The 26,680-nt window shown below is 56.7% G+C and overlaps 1 protein-coding gene across 1 annotated transcript in view; it reads right to left on the minus strand.

Annotated features, from left to right (window-relative positions):
* Nucleotides 1-7,837: 7,837 nt before the first annotated feature.
* Nucleotides 7,838-26,680, minus strand: part of KMT2B (lysine methyltransferase 2B) — a gene marked incomplete at its 5' end in the record, with an annotated part of 98,117 nt that continues 79,274 nt past the window's right edge. Inside the window, 9 exons of the mRNA XM_082299892.1 lie at nt 7,838-9,680; nt 15,031-15,160; nt 17,116-17,199; nt 18,831-18,941; nt 19,242-19,425; nt 20,614-20,688; nt 21,759-21,938; nt 23,986-24,035; nt 26,423-26,482. Coding sequence (XP_082156018.1) covers nt 9,405-9,680; nt 15,031-15,160; nt 17,116-17,199; nt 18,831-18,941; nt 19,242-19,425; nt 20,614-20,688; nt 21,759-21,938; nt 23,986-24,035; nt 26,423-26,482 — 1,150 coding nt within the window. The 3' untranslated portion in view covers nt 7,838-9,404. The remainder of the gene's footprint in view (nt 9,681-15,030; nt 15,161-17,115; nt 17,200-18,830; nt 18,942-19,241; nt 19,426-20,613; nt 20,689-21,758; nt 21,939-23,985; nt 24,036-26,422; nt 26,483-26,680) is intronic.

Below are 26,680 nucleotides of genomic sequence, written 5' to 3' on the forward strand. Positions count from 1 at the left end.
TTTGGGGGATTTTGGGGTGGATTTTGGGTGGTTTTCGGGTGGTTTCGGGGGTTTTGAGGTGATTTTGGGATGATTTTTGGTGGGTTTGGGGGATTTTGGGGTGTGTTTAGGGGATTTGGGGGGATTTTGGGTGGTTTTTGAGGGGTTTTGGGGTGATTTGAGGGGGATTTGGGTGCTTCTGGGTGGTTTTTGAGGGATTTTGGGGTGATTTTGAGGGATTTTGGGTGATTTTGGGGTGGTTTTGGGTGGTTTCAGGGTGGTTTTTGAGGGATTTTGGGGTGATTTGGGGTGGATTTGGGATTATTTTCGGGTGCTTTTGGGTGGTTCTTGAAGGATTTTGGGTGGTTTTGGGTGATTTTGAGTGATTTTGGGGTGATTTTGATGGATTTTGGGGTGATTTTGGGTGCTTTGGGGGGGTTTTGGGGTGGTTTCAGGGTGATTTTGGGTACTTTTGGGTGATTTTGAGTGATTTGGGGGTGATTTTGGGTGGGTTTGGGTGGGTTTGGGTGGTTTCAGGGTGTTTTTAGGGTAATTTTGGGGTGATTTCGGGTGGTTTCAGGGTAATTTTGGGGTGCTTTTGGGGTGATTTTGGGTGGTTTTGGGGTCCCTGACCGCCCCTCCCCCCCCAGCTCCGGCAGCAGCAGCGCCTGCGCTTCCTCAGCGCCGCCGCCAGGGGGCGCCGTGCGGGACTGCGCCCCCTGCAGGAGCAGGTGCGGATCGACCAGTACAGACCAGTATAAACCAGTATGGACCAGTATAGAGCAGTACAGACCAGTATAAACCAGTACGGACCAGTATAGAGCAGTACAGACCAGTATAGAGCAGTACAGACCAGTATAAACCAGTATGGACCAGTATAGAGCAGTACAGACCAGTATAGAGCAGTACAGACCAGTATAGAGCAGTACAGACCAGTATAAACCAGTATGGACCAGTATAGATCAGTACAGACCAGTATAAACCAGTATGGACCAGTATAGATCAGTACAGACCAGTATAGAGCAGTACAGACCAGTATAAACCAGTACGGACCAGTATAAACCAATATGGACCAGTATAGACCAGTATAAACCAGTATGGACCAGTACTGACCAGTATAGACGAGTACGGACCAGTACAGACCAGTATAGACCAGTACAGACCTGTACAGACCAGTATAGAGCAGTACAGGCCAGTATAAACCAGTACAGACCGGTACAGACCAGTATAAACCAGTACAGACCACTATAAACCAGTTCACACCAGTACAGACCATTACAAACCAGTACAGGCCAGTACAGACCAGTATAGACCAGTACATGCCAGTACAAACCAGTACAGACCAATACAGACCAGTATAGACCAGTACAGACCACTATAGACCAGTACAGGTCAGTATAAACCAGTACAGAGCAATACAGGCCAGTACAAACCAGTACAGACCAGTACAGGCTAGTACAGACCAGCACAAACTGGTATAAACCAGTTCAAACCAGTATAAACCAGTTCACACCAGTACAGACCATTGCAAACCAGTATAGACCAGTACAGACCAGTATGAACCAGTACAGACCGGTACAGGCCAGTACAAACCAGTACAGGCTAGTATAGACCAGTACAAACCAGTATAGGCCAGTACAGACCACTTCACGCCAGTACAAACCATTACAAACCCTTAACAAACCAGTACGGACCAGTGTAAACCAGTTCAGCCCAGTTCAAACCAGTTCAGCCCGGTGACCCCGCCCCCTGTCTCTGATTGGCCGCAGGTTCGGGGCGTGGCCCGGGCGGGGCCGGGCTCGACCCCTCCCCCGCTGTTGGGGGAGGGGCAGCGGCGGCGCAGCCTCGTACTGGGAGCACTGGGAGCACTGGGAGAGCCCCTCCCCCCCCCGGCCCCTCCCCCACTGCGGGAGCTGAGCCGAGAGCTGGGAACGGCCCCGGAGCAGGTGGGGGAGGGGCGGGGAAAGGGGGAGGGGCTTAAAGGGGGAGGGGAGGGGGAGGGGCTTAAAGGGGGAGGGGCTTAAAGGGGAGGGGCGGGGAAAGGGGAGGGGCTTAAAGGGGGAGGGGGAGGGGCGGGGAAGGGGGAAGGGCTTAAAGGGGAGGGGAGGGGAAGGGGAGGGGCTTAAAGGGGGAGGGGAGGGGGAGGGGCTTAAAAGGGGAGGGGGAGGGGGCGCGGCTTAAAGGGGGAGGGGCTTAAAGGGGGAGGGGGAGGGGCTTAAGGGGGCGGGAAAAGGGGGAGGGGCTTAAAGGGGGAGGGGGTGGAAAGGGGGACGGGCTTAAAGGGGGAGGGGCGGGGGAAGGGGGCGGGGCTGGAATGGGGAGGGGCTGGAAAGGGGGAGGGGCTTAACGGGTGGGGGAGGGGCGGGCAAAGGTAGAGGGATGGGAAAAGGGGGGGGAGGGGCGGGGAAAGGGGGAGGGGCTCAACGAGTGGGGGAGGGGCTTGAAGGGGGAGGGGCCGAGTCGGGGTCAAAGGTCAGCGGGGGGCGGGGCCTGCGGAGGGGATGTGGGCGTGGCCAAACCCCGCCCCTCCCCCCCCCCATCGCAGGTCCAGCAGGGGGCGCTGTTGCGGCGGGCGGCCGCGCTGCGGCTGCGGCTCCGCCAGGGGGCGCTGTGCGCGCGCAGGGGGGCGGGGCCCGAGCCCGCCCCGCCCCTCCCCCCCCCGCCCCAGGGCGGGGCCGAGCTCCTCCCCCGGCTGCGATTGGTCAGCGCCGGCTGCCGGCAGCGAATCAGAGACTGGCCCCGCCTCCGGGGGCTGCTCAGCCAATGGCGAGTGGGGGGAGGGGCCTGAGGGGGAGGGGCCGGAGCAGGGGGAGGGGTTTGAGGGGTGGGGGAAGGGCTGGAGGAGTGGGGGAGGGGTGAAAAGGGGTGGGGGAGGGGCTGGAGAGGGGGAGGGGCCTCAATGATGTGGGCGGGGCTCTGGGTGGGGGAAGGGCTGGAGAGGGGGGAGGGGCTGGAGAGGGGGGAGGGGTCTGAGGGGTGGGGGAGGGGCTGGAGGAGGGGGAGGGGCCTCTGTGATGGGGGCGTTGCTCTGGGTGGGGGAGGGGCGGGGCTCCTCCTCTCCAAGCCCCGCCCCCTTTCCCAACGCAGCCCCTCCCCCCCCCCCCAGGTGGGCCCAGCCGGCTCAGTGGGTCCTGGCCACGCCCCCTGGCCACGCCCCCTTCTCCCATTGGCTGCAGCGCTGGAGAGACGCCGCCCACGCTCTGCAGGCCACGCCCACCCCAGCACTGGCCACGCCCACATCCGGGATGGCCACGCCCACCCCCGAGGGGGAGGGGGAGGCGGCCCCGCCCCTCTGAGGGGATCCCGAGGCTCTGATTGGTCGGGGCGGGGAAAGGGGGCGTGGCCTGAGCCGGCTCCTCACGAGGCGGCCCCGAGGTGGCCCCGAAATGGCCCCAAAGCGGCCCCGAAATGTCCCCAAAGTGGCCATAAAAGTGTCCCTGAAGCGTCTCCGAGGTGTCCCTGAGCTGTCCCCAGGGTGTCCCGAGAGGGTCCCCAAAGTGTCCCGGAGGTGCCCCCTGGGAATGTCCCCAAGGTGCTCTCAGGGTGTCCCAGGGCTGTCCCCCAGGGAGTGACCCCAAAGTGGCCCCAAAATGTCCCCAAGGTGCTCTCGGAGTGTCCCCGAGGTGTCCCCAGAACGGCTCCAGGGTGTCCCTGAAGCGTCTCCGAGGTGTCCCCAAGGTGTCCCCAGGGTCACCCCAAAATGTCCCCCAGGGTCACCTCAGGGTATCCCAGCGGCGTCCCCCAGAAAGTGTCCCCAAGGTGGCCCCAAAGTGTCCATGAAGTGTCCGGGAGGTGTCCCCAAAGTGTCCCCGAGGTCCCTCCTGGGGTGTCCCCAAAGTGTCCCCAAAATGTCCCATAAAGTGTCCCTGAAGCGTCTCCGAGGTGTCCCCGAGGTGTCCCCAGGGTGTCCCCAAAGTGTCCCAGGGGTGTCCCCAAAGTGTCCCAGGGGTGTCCCCAAGGTCTCTCCTGGGTGTCCCCAGGGTGTCCCCAAGGTGCCCTCGGAGTGTCCCAAAGTGTCCCCAGGGTGTCCCCAGATGTCCCCAAAGTGTCCCCAAAGTGTCCCCGAGGTCCCTCCTGGGGTGTCCCTGAAGCGTCTCTGAGGTGTCCCCAGGGTGTCCCCAAGGTCGCTCCAAGGTGTCCCCGAGGTGTCCCCAGAACGGCTCCAGGGTGTCCCCAGAGTGACCCCAAAATGTCCCCAAGGTGTCTCCAAGGTCCCTCCTGGGGTGTCCCCAAAGTGTCCCCAAAGTGCCCTCAGGGTGTCCCAAAGGGTCTCAGGGGTGCCCCCCAGGGAGTGTCCCCAAGGGTCTCAGGGGTGCCCCCCAGGGAGTGTCCCCGAGGTGTCCCCAAGGTCACCCCGAAGTGTCCCCAGGGTGTCCCCAAGGTGCCCTCAGGGTGTCCCTGGGATGTCCCCACCCCCCATCAGTACCGAGGGAAACCGACAGGGGGCGCCCCCTGTTCCTCCCAGTCCATCCCAGTCCCTCCCAGTCCCTCCCAGTTCCATCCCAGTCCCTCCCAGTCCCTCCCAGTTCCATCCCAGTCCATCCCAGTCCCTCCCAGTCCCTCCCAGTTCCATCCCAGTCCATCCCAGTCCCTCCCAGTTCCATCCCAGTGCCCTCCCAGTCCATCCCAGTCCCTCCCAGTTCCATCCCAGTTCCATCCCAGTCCATCCCAGTCCCTCCCAGTTCCATCCCAGTCCCTCCCAGTCCCTCCCAGTTCCATCCCAGTCCATCCCAGTCCCTCCCAGTTCCATCCCAGTCCATCCCAGTCCCTCCCAGTTCCATCCCAGTCCCTCCCAGTCCCTCCCAGTTCCATCCCAGTCCATCCCAGTCCCTCCCAGTTCCATCCCAGTCCATCCCAGTCCCTGTAACTCCACTCGCTTGGGTTTTTTTTTTGCCATTTTCACTGGTGCTCGCTGGTGGTCACTGCTCAGTCACTGGTGGTCACTCCTGGTCAGTCACTGGTCAGTCACTGGTCACTCCTGGTCAGTCACTGGTTCTCGCTGGTCAGTCACTGGTGGTCACTGGTCAGTCACTGGTGGTCACTCCTGGTCAGTCACTGGTCAGTCACTGGTCACTCCTGGTTAGTCACTGGTTCTTGCTGGTCAGTCACTGGTGGTCACTGGTCACTCCTGGTCACTCCTGGTCACTCCTGGTCACTCCTGGTCAGTCACGGGCAGTGTGGCAGATCCAGGCGCTGGCCTGACACACATTGCAGTAGCCACCGGGCTGGCCCCACTGGCCACACACATTGCAGTAGCCACCGGGCTGGTCCCACTGGCCACACACGCTGCAGTAGCCACCGGGCTGGCCCCACTGGCCACACACGGCCAGTCCCAGGACACGACGCCCTGGAGGAGCCCCCACAGAGCAGCGGGGCCCCGGAGTCCCCCTGCGGCCACGGGATGGACACGGGATGGACACGGGAGGGACACGGGATGGACACGGGATGGACACACGGACACGGGGTGGACACACGGACACGGGATGGACACGGGGTGGACACGGGATGGACACACGGACACGGGGTGGACACGGGATGGACACACGGACACGGGATGGACACGGGGTGGACACGGGATGGACACACGGACACGGGATGGACACGGGATGGACACGGGATGGACACACGGACACGGGATGGACACACGGACACGGGATGGACACGGGATGGACACACGGACACGGGGTGGACACGGGACGGACACGGGATGGACACGGGATGGACACGGGATGGACACACGGACACGGGGTGGACACGGGACGGACACGGGATGGACAGAGGGGGGAGGGGAGGGGACAGGTGAGAGGGAAGAGCGGTGAAACCCCAAAATTCCCTGGATTTGCCCCATTTCCGGGACCATCCCCAGCGGCTGGGCACAGCTGGGCACAGCTGGACACTGACATGGGCACAGCTGGGCACAGCTGGGCACTGACATGGGCACAGCTGGGCACAGCTGGACACTGACATGGGCACAGCTGGACACTGACATGGGCACAGCTGGACACAGCTGGGCACAGCTGGACACTGACATGGGCACAGCTGGACACTGACATGGGCACAGCTGGACACAGCTGGGCACAGCTGGACACTGACATGGGCACAGCTGGACACAGCTGGACACTGACATGGGCACAGCTGGGCACAGCTGGACACTGACATGGGCACACACCCGGGCACAGCTGGGCCTGGGCCCGGCCGCAGAGGTGAGCCTGGGGGTCACTACCGGTCACTCGGGGTCACTACTGGGCAGTTTGGGTCACTCAGGGTCAGTTAATGGTCACTAATGGTCACTCGAGGTGAGTTAATGGTCACTCAGGGTCACTCAGGGTCAGTTAATGGTCACTAATGGTCACAGGGTCAGTTAATGGTCACTCGGGGTGAGTTAATGGTCACTCGGGGTCACTCAGGGTCAGTTAATGGTCACTACTGGTCACTAATGGTCACTCGGGGTCAGTTAATGGTCACTAATGGTCACTATTGGTCACTCAGGGTCAGTTAATGGTCACTAATGGTCACTATTGGTCACTCAGGGTCAGTTAATGGTCACTATTGGTCACTAATGGTCACTCAGGGTCATTTAATGGTCACTATTGGTCACTCGGGGTCACTCAGGGTCAGTTAATGGTCACTATTGGTCACTCGGGGTCACTCAGGGTCAGTTAGTGGTCACTACTGGTCACTAATGGTCACTCAGGGTCAGTTAATGGTCACTATTGGTCACTCGGGGTCACTCGGGGTCAGTTAATGGTCACTAATGGTCACTATTGGTCACTCGGGGTCACTCGGGGTCAGTTATGGCCCCCCCCAGCCCGCGGTGATCTCAGACAGCGCCGCCGCCGCGGGGGGGGGGGGGGGCGGGGCCAGCCGAGGCCACACCCCCGCTCCAAATGAGGACCAATCAGAGCTCAGAGCGCCTCTGGCTCCGCCCCCCTCGCGTCCTCGGATTGGCTGGGGACGGGGGGTGACGTCATTGCTGGCACTGGGGACGCCACAGAGCCTTACTGGGAGCACTGGGAGCCAACTGGGAGCGTTTTCCCCTCACGTTTCCGGCCCTTTCCGTCGTCAAATTTCCCGCCCTTTTCCCCTCATTTTCCCCTCCATTTCCCCCTCATTTTTCCCTCCATTTTCCCCTCACGTTTCCCGCCCTTTCCCCTCACACTTCCCGCCCTTTTCCCCTCACTTTTCCCACCCTTTTCCCCTCACGCTTCCCGCCCTTTTCCCCTCAATTTCCCCCTCACATTTCCCACCATTTTCCCCTCACCTTTCCCGCCTTTCCCCCTCACATTTCCCTTCCTTTTCCATCACATTCCCCACCCTTTTCCCCTCACATTTCCCTCCATTTTCCCCCCTCATGTTTCCCGCCCTTTCCACCTCACGTTTCCCGCCATTTTCCCCTCATTTTTCCCACCTTTTCCCCCCTCACATTTCCCTCCATTTTCCCCTCACTTTTCCCTCCATTTTCCCCTCACTTTTCCCTCTATTTTCCCCTCACATTTCCCACCCTTTCCCCTCACTTTTCCCGCCCTTTTCCCCTCACTTTTCCCGCCCTTTCCCCTCACATTTCCCTCCATTTCCCCCTCACATTTCCCTCCATTTTCCCCTCACATTTCCCGCCCTTTTCCCCTCACATTTCCCTCCATTTTCCCCTCACTTTTCCCGCCCTTTTCCCCTCACTTTTCCCGCCCTTTCCCCCTCACATTTCCCGCCCTTTCCCCCTCACATTTCCCGCCCTTTCCCCCTCACGTTTCCCCCCTAAAAATGGTGGAAAACGGGTTTTTCTCCCCGATTTCGTGTCCCCTCCCCCCCACCCCCGTACGCCGGAGCCACCGGGTCCAATCAGAGTCTTTATTGTGGGCGGAGCTCGCGCCGCCTTTAAATTAAAATACAAAACCCTAAACTCCCAAAAACACCCGGAAACGCCCCAAAAATGCTGCGGGGGGAGGGGCTGCACCCATTTTGGGGGGGAAAGTGGGGAAGGGGGAGGGTCGGGCCCATGGGAGGGGTTTGGGGGGAGTCCATGGGGGGAATTTGGGGGTGGGGGAGGGGTGGTCTCCAGGGCTGGAGGTGGCACTGGGAGCACCCCGAGGTCCCTTTTTGGGGGGTCCCCAGGGTTGGAGGCATCTCAAGAACTCCCAGGAGCACCCCAAAATTTCATTCTCTTGATTTTCGGGACCTTCCAGTTGATTGGAGGCATCTCCAAGACTTCCAGAAGCATCTCCAGGACCTCCCCAGGACTTCTGGGTCTTCCCACTCGACTGGAGGCATCTCCATGGCTTCCAAGGGCACCTCAGTATCTTCTCCCCATGACTCTTGGTTGACCTCCATGATTCTTGGTTGACCACCACGACTCCTGGTTGACCCCCAGGACTCTCGGTTGACCCCTATGGCTCTTGGTTGACCCCCAGGACTCTCGGTTGACCCCTATGGCTCTTGGTTGACCCCCAGGACTCTTGGTTGACCACCACGATTCTTGGCTGACCTTCAGGACTCTTAGTTGACCATCACAACTCCTGGTTGACCACCATGATTCTTGGTTGACCATCACAACTCTTGATTGATCCTCACAATTCTTGGTTGACCCCCAAGACTCCTGATTGATCTCCAGAACTCTTGATTGACCACCATGATTCCTGGTTGACCACCATGACTCTTGGTTGACCCCAAAGACTCTTAGTTGACCACCATGATTCCTGGTTGACCCCAAAGACTCTTAGTTGACCACCATGATTCCTGGTTGACCCCAAAGACTCTTAGTTGACCTCCATGACTCTTGGTTGACCACCATGACTCTTGGTTGACCTCCATGACTCTTGATTGACCACCATGATTCCTGGTTGACCCCCATGACTCTTAGTTGACCCCAAAGACTCTTAGTTGACCACCATGATTCCTGGTTGACCCCTATGACTCTTGGTTGACCCCAAAGACTCCTGGTTGACCCCAAAGACTCTTGGTTGACCCCAAAGACTCTTGGTTGACCTCCATGACTCTTGGTTGACCTCCATGACTCTTGGTTGACCACCATGACTCTTGGTTGACCTCCATGACTCTTGATTGACCACCATGATTCCTGGTTGACCCCCATGACTCTTGGTTGACCTCCATGACTCTTGGTTGACCTCCATGACTCTTGGTTGACCACCATGACTCTTGGTTGACCTCCATGACTCTTGAGTGACCACCATGATTCCTGGTTGACCTCCATGACTCTTGGTTGACCTCCATGACTCTTGGTTGACCTCCACATCTCCTGGTCGACCCCCACAACTCCTGCTTGACCAGAAGCCCCAACCACAACCTTCTCCCAAACGCCTCCCCCAACTCACAATCACCTCCAACCACTTCTAGAACCTCTCCATCCCCCCATACCTCCATCCCAGCACACCCAGAAGGCCCCAGGAACCCCTCGGAGAGGCCGGCCCGGCTCAGTTGAGGAAGCGCCGGCAGCGCCGGGCGCCGCAGTTGCAGGGCAGCTTGGCCGCCGGCTCCTCGATGGGGAACTTGTAGTCGTAGGTGAGCTCCTCGCCGCGCAGGATGCGGCGCAGGGCGAAGATGACGATGCGCTTGTGGCCCTCGACGTGGATGACGCGCGAGTAGCAGTTGGGCTCGCACGAGTGGTTGATGAAGCGCGCGGCGCTGCCGTGCATGGTGGCGTCCACCACCTCGGCCTCGTCGATGCGGAACATGTAACAGCCGATGCCCTGAGGGGACAGCGGGGTGGGGGATGGTCAAGGGGGGTGGGGTCAAGGGTTGGGTCAACGGGGGGTGTGGTCAACGGTTGGGTGTGGTCAAGGGGTGGGTCTGGCCAAGGGGTGGGTGTGGTCAACGGGGGTGTGTGGTCAAGGGGGGGGTGGTCAAGGGGGTGGGGTCAAGGGGGGTGTGGTCAAGGGTTGGGTGTGGTCAACGGGGGGTGTGGTCAAGGGGTGGGTGTGGTCAAGGGTTGGGTGTGGCCAAGTCTTGGGTGTGGTCAAAGGGTGGGTGTGGTCAAGGGTTGGAGTGTGGTCAACGGTTGAGTCAAAGGGTGGGTGTGGTCAAGGAGTGGGTGTGGTCAAGGGTTGGGTGTGGTCAAGGGGTGGGTGTGGTCAACGGTTGAGTCAAGGGGGGGTGTGGTCATGGGGTGGGTGTGGTCAAGGGGTGGGTGTGGTCAATGGTTGGGGGTGGTCAAGGCTTGGGTGTGGTCAAGGGGTGGGTGTGGCCAAGGGGCGGGTGTGGCCAAGGGTTGGGTGTGGTCAAGGGGTGGGTGTGGCCAAGGGGGGTGTGTTCAAGGGGGGTGTGGTCAAGGGGGGGGTGTGGTCAAGGGGGGTGTGGTCAAGGGTTGGGTGGTCAAGGGTTGGAGTGTGGTCAACGATTGAGTCAAGGGTTGGGTGTGGTCAAGGGGTGGGTGTGGTCAAGGGTTGGGGGTGGTCAAGGCTTGGGTGTGGTCAAGGGGTGGGTGTGGTCAAGGGGTGGGTGTGGCCAAGGGGTGGGTGTGGCCAAGGGGGGGCGTGGTCAAGGGTTGGGTCAAGGGGTGGGTGTGGTCAAGGGGTGGGTGTGGTCAAGGGGTGGGTGTGGTCAAGGGGTGGGTGTGGTCAAGGGTTGGGTGTGGTCAAGGGGGGGTGTGGTCAAGGGTTGGGTGTGGCCAAGTCTTGGGTGTGGTCAAAGGGTGGGTGTGGTCAAGGGTTGGGTGTTGGTCAAGGGGTGGGTGATGGTCAAGGGGTGGGTGTGGTCAAGGGGTGGGTGTGGTCAAGGGTTGGGTGTGGTCAAGGCTTGGGTGTGGTCAAGGGTTGGGTGTGGTCAAGGGTTGGGTCAAGGGGGGTGTGGTCAAGGGTTGGGTGTGGTCAAGGGGGTGTGGTCAAGGGGTGGGTGTGGTCAAGGCTTGGGTGTGGTCAAGGCTTGGGTGTGGTCAAGGGTTGGGTCAAGGGGGGGTGTGGTCAAGGGGTGGGTGTGGTCAAGGGGGTGTGGTCAAGGGGTGGGTGTGGTCAAGGGGTGGGTGTGGTCAAGGGGTGGGTGTGGTCAAAGGTTGGGTGTGGTCAAGGGGTGGGTGTGGCCAAGGGGGGTGTGGTCAAGGGGTGGGTGGTCAAGGGGGGTGTGGTCAAGGGTTGGAGTGTGGTCAATGGTTGAGTCAAGGGTTGGGGGTGGTCAAGGCTTGGGTGTGGTCAAGGGTTGGGTGTGGTCAAGGGGGGGTGTGGTCAAGGGGGGGTGTGGTCAAGGCTTGGGTCAAGGGTTGGGGTGGTCAAAGGTCGGGTGTTGGTCAACAGTTGAGTCAAGGGGTGGGTGTGGTCAAGGCTTGGGTGTGGTCAAGGGTTGGGTCAAGGGGGGTGTGGTCAAGGGGTGGGTGTGGTCAAGGGGGTGTGGTCAACGGGGGGTCTGGCCAAGGGGTGGGTGTGGCCAAGGGTTGGGTGATGGTCAAGGCTTGGGTCAAGGGGGGGGTGTGGTCAAGGGGTGGGTGTGGTCAAGGGGTGGGTGTGGTCAAGGGTTGGGTGTGGTCAAGGCTTGGGTCAAGGGTTGGGTGTGGTCAAGGGGTGGGTGTGGTCAAGGCTTGGGTCAAGGGGGGGGTGTGGTCAAGGGGTGGGTGTGGTCAAGGGGTGGGTGTGGTCAAGGGTTGGGTGTGGTCAAGGCTTGGGGCAAGGGTTGGGTGTGGTCAAGGGGTGGGTGTGGTCAAGGGGTGGGTGTGGCCAAGGGGGGTGTGGTCAAGGGGTGGGTGTGGTCAAGGGGGGTGTGGTCAAGGCTTGGGTGTGGTCAAGGGTTGGGTGTGGTCAAGGGGTGGGTGTGGTCAAGGGGTGGGTGTGGTCAAGGCTTGGGTGTGGTCAAGGCTTGGGTGTGGTCAAGGCTTGGGTCAAGGGGGGGGTGTGGTCAAGGGGGGGTGTGGTCAAGGGTTGGGTGTGGTCAAGGGTTGGGTGTGGTCAAGGGGTGGGTGTGGCCAAGGGGGGTGTGGTCAAGGGTTGGGTGTGGCCAAGGGTTGGGTGTGGTCAAAGGTTGGGTGTGGTCAAAGGTTGGGTGTGGTCAAGGGTCGGGGTCCCTCCCCCCATTTTTACGACATTCCCCCAATTTTTACCGTTTTCCCCATTTCTGAACTTTCCCCCGAATTTCGAGGCGCCCTCCCCGTTCCTGCCTCGTCCCACCCCATTTTGGGGTCTTCTCCCCATTTTTTGGGGTGCTTTCCCCATTTTTGGGGTGCTCTCTCCATTTTTGGGGTTTTCTCTCCAGTTTTTGGGGTGCTCTCCTCATGTTTGGGGTTTCCTCCCCATTTTTTGGGTTTTTCTCCCCATTTTTAGAGCGCTCTCTTCATTTTTGGGGCACCCTCTCCATTTTTTGGGTTTTTCTCGCCATTTTTTTGGGGTGCTTTCCCCATTTTTGGGGTGCTCTCTCCATTTTTGGGTTTTTCTCTCCATTTTTGGGGCGCCCTCTCCATTTTTGGGGTGCCCTCTCCATTTTTGGGGTTTTCTCCCCATTTTTGGGGCGCCCTCTCCATTTTTGGGGTCTTCTCCCCATTTTTTGGGGGCGCTTTCTCAATTTTTTGGGGTTTTCTCCCCATTTTTAGGGTGCCCTTCCCATGTTTTGGGTTTTTCACCCCATTTTTTGGGGCACCCTCTCCCTTTTTGGGGCGCTCTCTCAATTTTTAGGGCACTCTCTGCATTTTTGGGGCACCCTCTCCATTTTTGGGGTTTTTCTCCCCATTTTTTGGGGCGCCCTCTCCATTTTTGGGGTTTTCTCCCCATTTTTTGGGTTTTTCTCTCCATTTTTTGGGGCACCCTCTCCATTTTTGGGGCGCCCTCTCCATTTTTTGGGTTTTCTCCCCATTTTTTGGGTTTTTCTCTCCATTTTTTTGGGGTGCCCTCTCCATTTTTGGGGTTTTCTCCCCATTTTTGGGGCGCCCTCTCCATTTTTGGGGTCTTCTCCCCATTTTTTGGGGGCGCTTTCTCAATTTTTTTGATTTTTCTCCCCATTTTTAGGGTGCCCTTCCCATGTTTTGGGTTTTTCACCCCATTTTTTGGGGCACCCTCTCCCTTTTTGGGGCGCTCTCTCAATTTTTAGGGCACTCTCTGCATTTTTGGGGCACCCTCTCCATTTTTGGGGTTTTTCTCGCCATTTTTTGGGGCACTCTCTCCATTTTTGGGGTTTTTCTCGCCATTTTTTGGGGCACCCTCTCCATTTTTGGGGTTTTTCTCCCCATTTTTTGGGGCGCCCTCTCCATTTTTGGGGTTTTCTCCCCATTTTTTGGGTTTTTCTCTCCATTTTTTGGGGCACCCTCTCCATTTTTGGGGCGCCCTCTCCATTTTTTGGGTTTTCTCCCCATTTTTTGGGTTTTTCTCTCCATTTTTTTGGGGTGCCCTCTCCATTTTTGGGGTTTTCTCCCCATTTTTGGGGCGCCCTCTCCATTTTTGGGGTCTTCTCCCCATTTTTTGGGGGCGCTTTCTCAATTTTTTTGATTTTTCTCCCCATTTTTAGGGTGCCCTTCCCATGTTTTGGGTTTTTCACCCCATTTTTTGGGGCACCCTCTCCCTTTTTGGGGCGCTCTCTCAATTTTTAGGGCACTCTCTGCATTTTTGGGGCGCCCTCTCCATTTTTGGGGTCTTCTCCCCATTTTTTGGGGGCGCTTTCTCAATTTTTTTGATTTTTCTCCCCATTTTTAGGGTGCCCTTCCCATGTTTTGGGTTTTTCACCCCATTTTTTGGGGCACCCTCTCCCTTTTTGGGGCGCTCTCTCAATTTTTAGGGCACTCTCTGCATTTTTGGGGCACCCTCTCCATTTTTGGGGTTTTTCTCGCCATTTTTTGGGGCACTCTCTCCATTTTTGGGGTTTTTCTCGCCATTTTTTGGGGCACCCTCTCCATTTTTGGGGTTTTTCTCCCCATTTTTTGGGGCGCCCTCTCCATTTTTGGGGTTTTCTCCCCATTTTTTGGGTTTTTCTCTCCATTTTTTGGGGCACCCTCTCCATTTTTGGGGCGCCCTCTCCATTTTTGGGGTCTTCTCCCCATTTTTTGTAGGCGCTTTCTCAATTTTTTGGGGTTTTCTCCCCATTTTTAGGGTGCCCTTCCCATGTTTTGGGTTTTTCTCGCCATTTTTTGGGGCGCCCTCTCCATTTTTGGGGTTTTCTCCCCATTTTTTGGGTTTTTCTCTCCATTTTTTGGGGCGCCCTCTCCATTTTTGGGGTTTTTCTCCCCATTTTTTGGGGTGCCCTCTCCATTTTTGGGGTTTTCTCCCCATTTTTTGGGTTTTTCTCTCCATTTTTGGGGTGCCCTCTCCATTTTTGGGGTCTTCTCCCCATTTTTTGGGGGCGCTTTCTCAATTTTTTGGATTTTTCTCCCCATTTTTAGGGTGCCCTTCCCATGTTTTGGGTTTTTCACCCCATTTTTTGGGGCACCCTCTCCCTTTTTGGGGCGCTCTCTCAATTTTTAGGGCACTCTCTGCATTTTTGGGGCACCCTCTCCATTTTTGGGGTTTTTCTCCCCATTTTTTGGGGCGCCCTCTCCATTTTTGGGGTTTTCTCCCCATTTTTTGGGTTTTTCTCTCCATTTTTTGGGGCACCCTCTCCATTTTTGGGGCGCCCTCTCCATTTTTGGGGTTTTCTCCCCATTTTTTGGGTTTTTCTCTCCATTTTTTTGGGGCGCCCTCTCCATTTTTGGGGTTTTCTCCCCATTTTTGGGGTGCTCTCTCCATTTTTGGGATCTTCTCCCCATATTTTGGGGGCGCTTTCTCAATTTTTTGGATTTTTCTCCCCATTTTTAGGGTGCCCTTCCCATGTTTTGGGTTTTTCACCCCATTTTTTGGGGCACCCTCTCCATTTTTGGGGTTTTTCTCGCCATTTTTTGGGGCACTCCCTCCATTTTCGGGGTTTTCTCCCCATTTTTTGGGGCACTCTCTCCATTTTTTGGGGTGCTCTCCCCATTTTCTGGGGTGCCCTCCCCATTTTTGGGGTTTTTCTCCCCATTTTTTGGGGGTTTTCTCTCCATTTTTTGGGGTTTTTCTCCCCATTTCCTGGGGTGCCCTCCCCATTTTTTGGGGTGCTCTCCCCATTTTTGGGGGTCTTTCCCCTCCAAATTTTTGGCTTCCTCCCCTGCCCCCTCCCCACCTTGCTGTCGTAGAACTTCTCGCGTTTGTCGGTGAGCACGGAGCGCACGACGATCCCGGAGTACTCGATCACCATCTCCCCGGCCTCGATGTTCCGCTTGCAGAACAGGCCCCGCCCGTGGATGGCCGAGCTGGGGGGGGGGGACACCGGGTCACCCCCAAATCCGGGGAACCCCAAAAATCCCAAAATCCCCCCCAAAAATCCCCAAAATCCCGCTAAAAATCCACCCAGGAACACCAAAAAAAACCCCAAATTACCCAAAAAACCACCCTGAGAACCCAAAAAATCCCCCTGTCTGTTGATGGCCGACCTGGGGAGGGGGACACCGGGTCACCCCCAAATTTGGGGAACCCCAAAAACCCCAAAATCCCCCCCCAAAAAATCCCCAAAATCCCGCTAAAAATCCACCCAGGAACACCAAAAAAACCCCAAATTACCCAAAAAACCACCCTGAGAACCCAAAAAATCCCCGTCTGTTGATGGCTGGGCTGGGGGGGGGACACCGGGTCACCCCCAAATTTGGGGAACCCCAAAAACCCCAAAATCCCCCCCAAAAATCCCCAAAATCCCGCTAAAAATCCATCCAGGAACACCAAAAAAATCCCAAATCTACCCAAAAAACCACCCTGAGAACCCTAAAATAACCCCCAGGAACCCCAAAAAATCCCCCTGTCCATTGATGGCCGAGCTGGGGAGGGGGACACCGGGTCACCCCCAAATTTGGGGAACCCCAAAAACCCCAAAATCCCCCCCCAAAAATCCCCAAAATCCCGCTAAAAATCCATCCAGGAACACCAAAAAAAACCCCAAACCCACCCAAAAAACCACCCTGAGAACCCAAAAAATCCCCCTGTCTGTTGATGGTCGGGCTGGGGGGGGGACACCGGGTCACCCCCAAATTTGGGGAACCCCAAAAATCCCAAAATCCCCCCCAAAAACCCGCTAAAAATCCATCCAGAAACACCAAAAAAACCCCAAACCCACCCAAAAAACCACCCTGAGAACCCAAAAAATCCCCCTGTCTGTTGATGGTCGGGCTGGGGGGGGGTACACCGGGTCACCCCCAAATTTGGGGAACCCCAAAAACCCCAAAATCCCCCCCAAAAACCCCAAAATCCCCCCCCCAAAAATCCCCAAAATCCCCCCCCCAAAAATCCCCAAAATCCCGCTAAAAATCCATCCAGGAACACCAAAAAAACCCCAAATTACCCAAAAAACCACCCTGAGAACCCAAAAAATCCCCCTGTCTGTTGATGGCTGGGCTGGGGGGGGGACACCGGGTCACCCCCAAATTTGGGGAACCCCAAAAACCCCAAAATCCCCCCCCAAAAATCCCCGAAATCCCGCTAAAAATCCATCCAGGAACACCAAAAAAACCCCAAACCCACCCAAAAACCACCCCAAGGACACCAAAATCTCCCCAGGTGTCCTCAAATGCCCCCCAGGTGCCCTCAGGTACCCCCAAAATGCCCCCCAGGTGCCCTCAACTGCCCCCAAGTGCCCCCAAATGCCCCCCAGGTGCCCTCAGGTGTCCCCAAAATGCCCCCCAGGTGCCCTCAACTGCCCCCAAATGCCACCCTGGTGCCCCCAGGTGCCCTCAGGTGTCCCCAAATGTCCCCCAAATGTCCCCAAATGCCACCCAGGAGTCCCCAAATGTCCCCCAGGTACCCCCAAAATGCCCCCCAGGTGCCCTCAGGTGTCCCCAAATGCCACCCTGGTGTCCCCAACTGTCCCCAGGTACCCCCAAAATGTCCCCCCGGTGTCCCCAAATGCCACCCAGGTGCCCCCAGGTACCCCCAAAATGTCCCCAGGTGTCCCCAGGTACCCCCAAATGCCACCCAGGTGCCCCCCAGGTGTCTCCAAATGCCCCCCAAATGTCCCCAGGTGCCCCCAGGTGCCCTCAGGTACCCCCAAATGCCCCCCAGGTGCCCTCAGGTGCCTCCAAATGTCCCCAGGTGTCCCCAGGTGTCCCCAAATGCCCCCCAAATGTCCCCAGGTGCCCCCAGGTACCCCCAAAATGCCCCCCAGGTGCCCTCAGGTGCCCCCCAGGTGCCCTCAAATGCCCCCCAGGTGCCCCCCACTCACCGATAGACCCCCACCGCCTCCTTGGCCGTTCTCTTCAGGTGCCGGAAGCGCATGGCCATGGGCAGCTCCAGGCTGGTGGCGCGGCTGGGGGGGCGTCAGGGGGTCCCCAAAATCGGGGGGGACCCCCCAAAACCTCCCCTCCAAAAAAAAAATCCCAGACCCGGGACACCCCAAAATCCCCAAAAAACCACCCCCCCCCCCCCCCCCCCCGGGAACCCAAAAACCACCCCCCAAAATTCCCTCCCCACACCATGGGCAGTTCCAGGCTGGTGGGGGCATCAGGGGGTCCCCAAAAATGGGGGGGAACCCCCAAAAATCCTCCCCTCCCCCAAAAAATCTCAAATCCAGGACACCCTGAAACCCCCCCCCAAAAATGCCACTGAAATTTCCCCCGTGGGCACCCAAAACCCACCCAAATTCCCCCGTGGGGACCCCAAAACCTCCCCCACCCACAGGTGGACCCCAAAACTCCTCCCTGGGGGGACCCTAAAAAATTTAGGGAACCCCAAAAATCCTCCTCAGGTGTGAAGGCGACACCAGGTCTACCCATTGATGTCTATGGGGGAACAATTTTGGGGTGTTCCGGAGGGAGTTTTGGGGGTCCCTGAGGGGTCTCAGGTGTTTGGGGAGGGTCCCAAAGATTTGGGGGTGTCACCTGGGGGTGCTGGGGGTGTCCCAAATATTTTGGGGGGGCACCTGTGGGTACTGGAGGGGTGTCCCAGGTGTGGGGGACACCAGGTCTACCCATAGAGTTCTATGGGGGGGCTAATTTTGGGGGGCAGGGGGGGTCTGTTGAGGGATTTTTGGGGGGGTTCCTGAGGGGTTTTAGGGGTTCCCAGGTGTTCTGGCAGGGTGCCAGGTGTTTGGGGGTGTCTGGAGGTGTCACCCAAGGGTGCTGGGGGGGGTCTAAAATATTTTGAAGCACACCTGTGGGTGTGGGGAGCGGGTCCCAGGTATGGGGGGGACACCAGGTCTACCCATAGGGCTCTATAGAGGGGACATCAGGTCTACCCATAGACGAACAAGAGAGACAGCAGGTCTACCCATAGACGTCTATGGAGGGGACAGCAGGTCTACCCATAGACGTCTATGGAGGGGACAGCAGGTCTACCCATAGACGTCTATGGAGGGGACAGCAGGTCTACCCATAGACGGCTATGGAGGGGACAGCAGGTCTACCCATCGACATCTATTGAGGGAACACCAGGTCTACCCATAGGTTGCTCTAGGGAGGACACCAGGTCTACCTATTGTCTCCTACAAGGGACACCGAATCTACCCATTGACTAAACTGGGGGGAGGAGTTGTGGTATTTTCAGGGGTCCTCTGAGGGGTTTTGGGGTCCCCCCAGGCATTTGGTGGTGTCGCCCAAGGGTTGTGGGGGAGTTCCGAATATTTTAGGGGGCACCATTGAGTGGAAAGTGGTCCCAGGTATGAGAGACATCAGGTCTACCCATAGACTATTATTGAAAAGGCACCAGGTCTACCCTTTGGCGAGTAGAAGGACACCAGGTCTACCCATAGCCCGCTATAGGGAAGGACACCAGGTCTACCCATAGACACCTATTGGGAGACACCAGGTCTACCCGATGACGACTATGGACACCAGGTCTACCCACGGGCTTCTGTAGGAATTTATAGGGTGGGGGGGGTGGGTCCCTGAGGGGGTTTTTTGGGGGGATCCCCAAAATTCCACGGGATGGGTGAGGCCTCACCGGGTGGGCTTGAGCTGCACCTCGTCCTCCTCATCCTCGCGGGGAGGGGGTCCCTGGGGGAGGGCGCGATGCTGGGACGCCAAGAAGCTGAACATGTCGAAGGTGCACTTCCTGTGGGGGAAGGGGGGTTCCGAGGGGGCTTAGGAGGGACCCCCACCCATGGGTGACCCCCTCTTCACGCATAGAGCCCCCCCCAGAGCCCTGGGGGACCCTCCGAGCTGCGCCCACCCCTGCGGGTGACACCCAAGGGACACCGAAGGGACCCCGAGGGGGCTCTGGGGAGAGGGGTGAGAGCCCTGAGAAGGGGCTTAGAACCCTCCCAGTGCCTCCCGCTCCCCTTCCAGTGGCTCCCAGTACGGCCCAGCGCCCCCCAATCCCCTCCCAGTGCCCTCCCAGTGCCTCCCAGTTCACCTCAGGTAGAGCTCGGCGCGGGCGCAGCCCGAGGGGTTGCGGGGCGGGGGCGCGTGGGGGGGGTCCCGGCGGGGGGGGTGGTACCGGAACCGGTACCGGGAGCAGCTCCCGGCCCCCGGCAGCTGCTCCAGCAGGAAAACCACGGCGTCGTGGTGGATGCCCAGGAGCCGCAGCCCGCTCATCCCTGCGGGGGTGGGAAATGGGGCTGGGGGCTTCGAAAGGGGGGCTGGGGGCTTCGAAAGGGGGGCTGGGGGCTTTGAAATGGGTCTGGGGGCTTTGAAAGGGGGGCTGGGGGCCTTGAAAGGGGGTGTGGGGGCTTTGAAATGGGGTCTGAGGGCTTCAAATGGGGTCTGAGGGCTTTGAAATCGGATGTGGGGGCTTCAAAATGGGGTCTGGGGGCTTTGAAATGGGGGCTGGGGGCTTTGAAATGGGGTCTGGGGGCTTTGAAATGGGGGCTGAGGGCTTCAAAATGGGTCTGGGGGCTTCGAAAGGGGGTGTGGGGGCTTTGAAATGGGGGCTGGGGGCTTTGAAATGGGTCTGGGGGCTTCAAAAAGGGGTGTGGGGGCTTCAAAATGGGTCTGGGGGCTTTGAAATGGGGGCTGGGGGCTTTGAAATGGGGGCTGGGGGCTTCGAAATGGGGGCTGGGGGCTTCGAAATGGGTCTGGGGGCTTTGAAAGGGGGTGTGGGGGCTTTGAAATGGGGAGTTTGGGGGGTCTGGGGGAGCTTCAAAGGGAGTTTTGGGGGTCCCCAGGTGATTTTGGGGGGGGTTAGGGGGGGTTTGGGGGGATTTTGGGGGTTTTGGGGGGATTTTGGGGTTTTTTGGGGTTTTGGGGGGATTTTGGGGTTTTTTGGGGGGATTTTGGGGGGATTTTGGGGGTTTCTGGTGGGATTTTGGGGGGATTTAGGGGTTTTTTTGGGGGGATTTGGGGGGGGATTTTGGGGGGATTTGGGGGGTTTTTGGGGGGGGATTTTGGGGGGATTTAGGGGTTTTTTTGGGGGGATTTGGGGGGGGATTTTTTGGAGGATTCCGCGGGAATTGTGAGGATTTAGAGAATCCCCCCTGCATTTTTGGGGTTCCCCGGGTGAGTTTTTGGGGAGGATTTGGGGGCTGATTCGGAGAATTCGGGGAGCTCTCCGAAATTCTGGGCAGCCCCAGGTGATTTTGGGGGGATTTGGGACGGTTTTGGGGCTTTTTAGGGAGATTTGGGGGGGATTTTGGGGGGGTTTTGGGGGATTTGGGGGGATTTTGGGGGGGATTTTGGGGGGATTTGGGGGGGATTTGGGGTTGATTTGGAGGATTCGGGGAGCTCTCTGAAATTCTGGGCGGCCCCAGGTGATTTTGGGGGGATTTGGGGCGGTTTTGGGGTCTCACCTGCGAAGCTCAGGTGCCTCAGGTGGGCGTTGGCTCGAGCCTCCTGCACCCGCTCCAGCACCGCCCGCCAGGCGCCTGGGGGGCACGAGGGGGTCACCCCAAAATCCCCCCCAAATCCCCCCAAAATCAGCCCCAAAATGCCCCCAAATCCCCCTCAAAATCCCCCCAAAATCGTCCTAAAAAAACCCCAAAAATCCTCCTTGAAATTATCCCAAAATCCCCCCAAATCCCCCCAAAATCACACCAAAATCGTCCTAAAAAAACCCCCAAAAATCCTCCTCGAAATTATCCAAAAAATCCCAAATTCGCTCCTCCAAAAAAACCCCAAATCCAGCCCAAATTCCCCCAAAATCATCCCAAAATCTTCCCAAAATTATCCCAAAATTCAAATTCCCCAGAATCCCCCCAAACCATCCCAAAATCTCCCCCAAATCCCCCCAAATTCCCCCCAAAAATCGTCCTAAAAAACCCCAACAAATCCTCCTCAAAATTATCCCAAAAAACCCAAAATCCCCCCAAATCCCCCCCAGTGACCCCAAACCCCAAACCAGTAAGGCCCAGTAACCCCTGATCCCCTCCCAGTCCCTCCCAGTTCCCTCCCAGTATAAACCAGCAACCCCGAATCCCCTTTTTACCCCATCCCAGTCCCTCCCAGTAACTCCAAACCCCAAACCAGTTCATCCCAGTAACCCCCGCTCCCCTCCCAGTTCATCCCAGTTCATCTCCGTCCCCCCCAATCCCTTCCCAGTCTCTCCCAGTAACTCCAAACCCCAAACCAGTAACACCAAATCCCTTCCCAGTTCCCCCCCAGTCCCAAACCAGTCCCTCCCAGTCACTCCCAGTAACCCCAAACCCCAAACCAGTAAGGCCCAGTAACCCCAGACCCCTTCCCAGTTCCTCCCAGTCCCTCCCAGTTCCCTCCCACTCCCTCCCAGTCCCTCCCAGTCCCCTCCCAGTCCCTCCCAGTCCCCTCCCAATCCCCTCCCAGTCCCTCCCAGTCCCTCCCAGTCCCTCCCAGTCCCTCCCAGTCCCTCCCAGTCCCCTCCCAGTCCCTCCCAGTCCCCTCCCAATCCCCTCCCACTCCCTCCCAGTCCCTCCCAATCCCCTCCCAGTCCCTCCCAGTCCCCTCCCAGTATGCCCAGTACCCTCCAGACTGGGCGCCGTCACCCTCAGCCCGTCCTCGCTGCTGATCTCGAAGCGCAGGTGGGGGAGGGGCGGGGAGGGCTCTGCCCCTCCCCCGCCGGGGTTGGGGGTGGGGGGAGGGGAGGGGTCCCCGCTGCCCCCGGGGTGGGGGAGGGGCTCGTCCTCGTCCTCGGAGCTGCCGCCTGCGGGTGGGGGGAGGGGAGAGACCCCCAAATCGCCCCAAATCAGCCCAAAATTGGCCCAAAATTGACTCCAATTCACCCCAAAATCGGCCCGAAATTCACCCCAAAATCAGCCCTAAATTCACCCCCAAATCAGCCCAAAATCGCCCCAAAATCGCCCCAGAATCAGCCCAAAATTCACCCCAAAATTCAGCCCAAAATCGGCCCAAATCCACCCAAAATCGCCCCAAACCCACCCAAAATCCACCAAAATCGCCCCAAAATCAGCCCCCAAATCAGCCCAAATTTCACCCCAAAATCAGCCCAAAATCAGCACAAATCCCCCAAAATATCCCCAAAATCACCCCAAATCAGCCCAAAATTCACCCCAAAATTGCCCCAAAATCAGCCCAAAATCCACCCAAAATGACCCCAAATCCCCCCAAAATCCACCTCAAAATCACCACACAATTACCCCAAAATCAGCCCAAATCCCCCAAAATCACCCCAAATCAGCCCAAAACTCACCCCAAAATCAGCCCAAAATTCACCCCAAAATCCCCCAAAATCCCCCCAAAATCCCCAAATCCCCCAAAATATCCCCAAAATCGCCCCAAATCAGCCCAAAATTCATTCCAAAATCAGCCCAAAATTCACCCCAAATCAGCCCAAAAATGTCTCTGAATGTCCAAATATTGCACAAAATGCCCCCAAAACGCCCCAAAATCACCCCAAAAGACCCTGAAATCACCACAAATCCACCAAAAAGCCCCCAAATCCACCCAAAATCCACCAAAACACCCCCAAAATAGCTCCAATATCAGCCCAAAATTCACCCCAAATCAGCCCAAAAACGTCCCTGAATGTCCAAATATCGCACAAAATCCCCCGGAAGACCCCAAAATTACCACAATCCACCCCAAATCCCCCCCAAATCCCCCAAACCTCCCAAAATCCCCCAAATCCACCCCAAATCGCCCCAAAATCACCCGAAATACCCCCAAAATCACCACAAATCCACCAGAAATACCCCAAAATCACCCCAAATCCCCCCAAAATCCCCCCCAAATCCCCGCGAAATTACCCAAAATCACCCCAAACTCCCCAAAAGCCCCCAAATCCACCCGAAATCCACCAAAACACCCCAAAATCACCCAAAATTCACCCCAAATCCCCCAAATCCCCCTCAAATCCACCCCAAATCCACCCGAAATCCCCCCAAAATCACCTGAAATCCCCCCAAAATGACCCAAAATTCCCCCAAAATCACCACAAATCCCGCCCAAATCACCTAAAATGTCTCCAAATCCACCCAAAATTCCCCAAAATATCCTCAACATTGCCCCAAATCCGCTCAAAAACCCCAAATCCATCCCAAATCCCCCAAAATCCCCCCCAATCACCCAAAATCCCACAAATTCCCCCCAATTACCTGAAACCCACCCAAAATGCCCCAAAATCCACCCAAAATGCCCCAAAATCCCCCCAACCCCCCACAAATCCACCCAAAATCCGCCCAAATCCACCCAAAATCCCCTGAAATCCACCCCAAATCCCCCCTAAATCACCTAAAATCCCCCCAAATCCCCCCAAAATGCCCCAAATCCCCCCAAATTCCCCCAAATCCACCCAAAATGCACCGAAAACGCCCCAAAATCCACCCCAAATCCACCCAAAATGCCCCAAAATCCCCTGAAATCCCCCCGAAATCCACCCAAAATCCCCCCAAAATGACAAAAAATCCCCCCCAAATCCACCCAAAATCCCCCCAAAATGACAAAAAATCGCCCCCAAATCCACCCCAAATCCCCCCAAAATGACAAAAAATCCCCTGAAATCCCCCCAAAATCCCCCCAAATCCACCCAAAATGCCCCAAAATCCACCCCAAATCCCCCCTAAATGCCCCAAATCCCCCCCAAATCCCCTAAAATCCCCCCAAAAACTCTCCCCAAAATGCCCCCAAATCCCCCCAAATCTCCCCAAAATCCCCCCCAAACCCCAAATCCCCCCAAATCCGCCCAAAATGCCCCAAAATCCCCGGATCTGGCCCCGCCCCTCCCCCCTCACCTGCGCACGTGGCCCAGGGGGGGTCGGAAGTGACGTCACTCGGGGGGGACCTGGGGGGGGGGGAGGGGCCGCAGGTGAATTTTGGGGGGATTTGGGGGGAATTTGGGGCATTTTGGGGACGCCGGGTGGATTTAGGGAAATTTGGGGGCGATTTTGGGGCATTTTGGGTGGATTTGGAGGAATTTTGGGATATTTTGGAGAGATTTTTGGGGGGATTTGGGGGGATTTTGGATATTTTGGAGTGGTTTTGGGGAGATTTCAGTCGATTTTGGGGTGATTTTGGGTGATTTCAGGAGATTTTGGGGTGCCCCGGCGTGATTTTGGGGAGATTTGGGTAATTTTGGGGGATTTGAGGTATTTGGGGGGATTTTGAGATGATTTCGGGTGATTTTGGGGTGATTTGGGGGCATTTTGGGGCATTTTGGGGTGATATCCGGGGGTTTTGGCCAATTTCAGGTGGTTTTGGGGTGATTTGGGGGAGATTTGGGTAATTTTGGGGGATTTGAGGGATTTTGGGGGATTTTGAGATGATTTTGGGCGATTTTGGCTGATTTCAGGGTGATTTGGGGGCATTTTGGGGTGATATCCGGGGGTTTTGGCCAATTTCAGGTGATTTTGGGGTGATTTGGGTAATTTTGGGGTGATTTGAGGGATTTTGGGGGCATGCGGGGCGATTTGGGGTGATTTGGGGACATTTTGGGGGTGTTTGGGGTGATTTCTGGGTATTTTGGCTGATTTCGGGGTGATTTCAGGTGATTTTGGGGGCAATTTGGGTGATTTCGGCAATTTTGGGGTGATTTGAGGTATTTTGGGATGTGGGGTGATATGGGGGCGATTTTGGGGCATTTGGGGGGAATTTAGGGTGATTTTCAGGGATTTTGGCTGATTTTGGGGTGATTTGGGAACTTTGGGGGGACCTGGGGGATTTTTGGGGGGATTTTGGCTGATTTCAGGGCATTTTGGGGAGATTTGGGGGAGATTTGGGCATTTTGGGGGGGATTTGGGGTGATTTCCAGGTTTTTGGCTGATTTCAGGGCAATTTCAGGTGATTTTGGGGCATTTGGGATGATTTTGGGGTGATTTCAGGTGATTTTGGGGCGATTTTAGGTGATTTCAGGTGGATTCGGGGAATTTGGGATGATTTCAGGGTGACTCTGGGGTGATTTCAGGTGATTTTGGGACGATTTGAGGTGATTTTGGGGCATTGGGGATGATTTTGGGGTGATTTTGGGTGATTTCAGGTGATTTTGAGGTGATTTCAGGTGGATTTGGGGGGATTTCAGATGATTTGGGGGTGATTTGAGGAGATTTTGGGGCACTTGAGGTGATTTTGGGGCATTTGGGGTGATTTCAGGTGATTTTGGGGTGATTTCAGGTGATTTCAGATGATTTGAGGGTGATTTTGGGATGATTTTGGGGCATTTGGGGTGATTTTGAGGTGATTTCAGGTGATTTTGGGGCGTTTGGGATGATTTCAGGGTGATTTTGGGGTGATTTCAGGTGATTTTGGGGCATTTAGGATGATTTCAGAGTGATTTTGGGGTGATTTCAGGTGATTTTGGGGCATTTGGGATGATTTCTGATTTTGGGGTGATTTTGGGGTGTTTGGGATGATTTCAGGGTGATTTTGGGGTGATTTCAGGTGATTTTGGGGCATTTAGGATGATTTCAGAGTGATTTTGGGGTGATTTCAGGTGATTTTGGGGCATTTGGGATGATTTCTGATTTTGGGGTGATTTTGGGGTGTTTGGGATGATTTCAGGGTGATTTTGGGGTGATTTCAGGTGATTTTGGGGCATTTAGGATGATTTCAGAGTGATTTTGGGATGATTTCAGGTGATTTTGGGGCATTTGGGATGATTTCAGGTGATTTTGGGGTGATTTCAGGGTGATTTTGGGGCATTTGGGATGATTTCAGGGTGATTTTGGGATGATTTCAGGGTGATTTTGGGGTGATTTCAGGTGATTTTGGGGCGTTTGGGATGATTTCAGGGTGATTTTGGGATGATTTCAGGTGATTTTGGGGCATTTGGGATGATTTCAGGTGATTTTGGGGCATTTGGGATGATTTCAGGTGATTTTGGGGTGATTTCAGGGTGATTTTGGGGCATTTGGGATGATTTCAGGGTGATTTTGGGATGATTTCAGGGTGATTTTGGGGTGATTTCAGGTGATTTTGGGGCATTTGGGATGATTTCAGGGTGATTTTGGGGTGATTTCAGGTGATTTTGGGGCATTTAGGATGATTTCAGAGTGATTTTGGGATGATTTCAGGTGATTTTGGGGCATTTGGGATGATTTCAGGGTGATTTTGGGGTGATTTCAGGTGATTTTGGGGCATTTGGGATGATTTCAGGGTGATTTTGGGGTGATTTCAGGTGATTTTGGGGCATTTAGGATGATTTCAGGGTGATTTGGGGGCGTTTCGGGGTCTCACCCGCAGCTGTCGCTCATCAGCTCCTCCGGCTCCTCCTTCAGCTCCCGGGGGGGCTCCGGCCTGGGGGGGGGAGGGGAGGGGGGAGGGGACACGGGGATGTCACCGAGGGGGGGAGGGGGAGGGGCGTGACCCCAACTGGGACGGTCCCAGTGTGCTGAGGACACAACGGGGACCTCGGTGTCCCCAAACCCCCCCTGGTGGCCCCAACTGTCCCCAAGTGGCCCCAAACCATCCCAGGTGGCCCCACCCACCCCCAGG

This window comes from Coloeus monedula (assembly GCF_965178545.1).
Source record: "Coloeus monedula genome assembly, chromosome: 35".
Classification (NCBI taxonomy): Eukaryota; Metazoa; Chordata; class Aves; order Passeriformes; family Corvidae; genus Coloeus; species Coloeus monedula.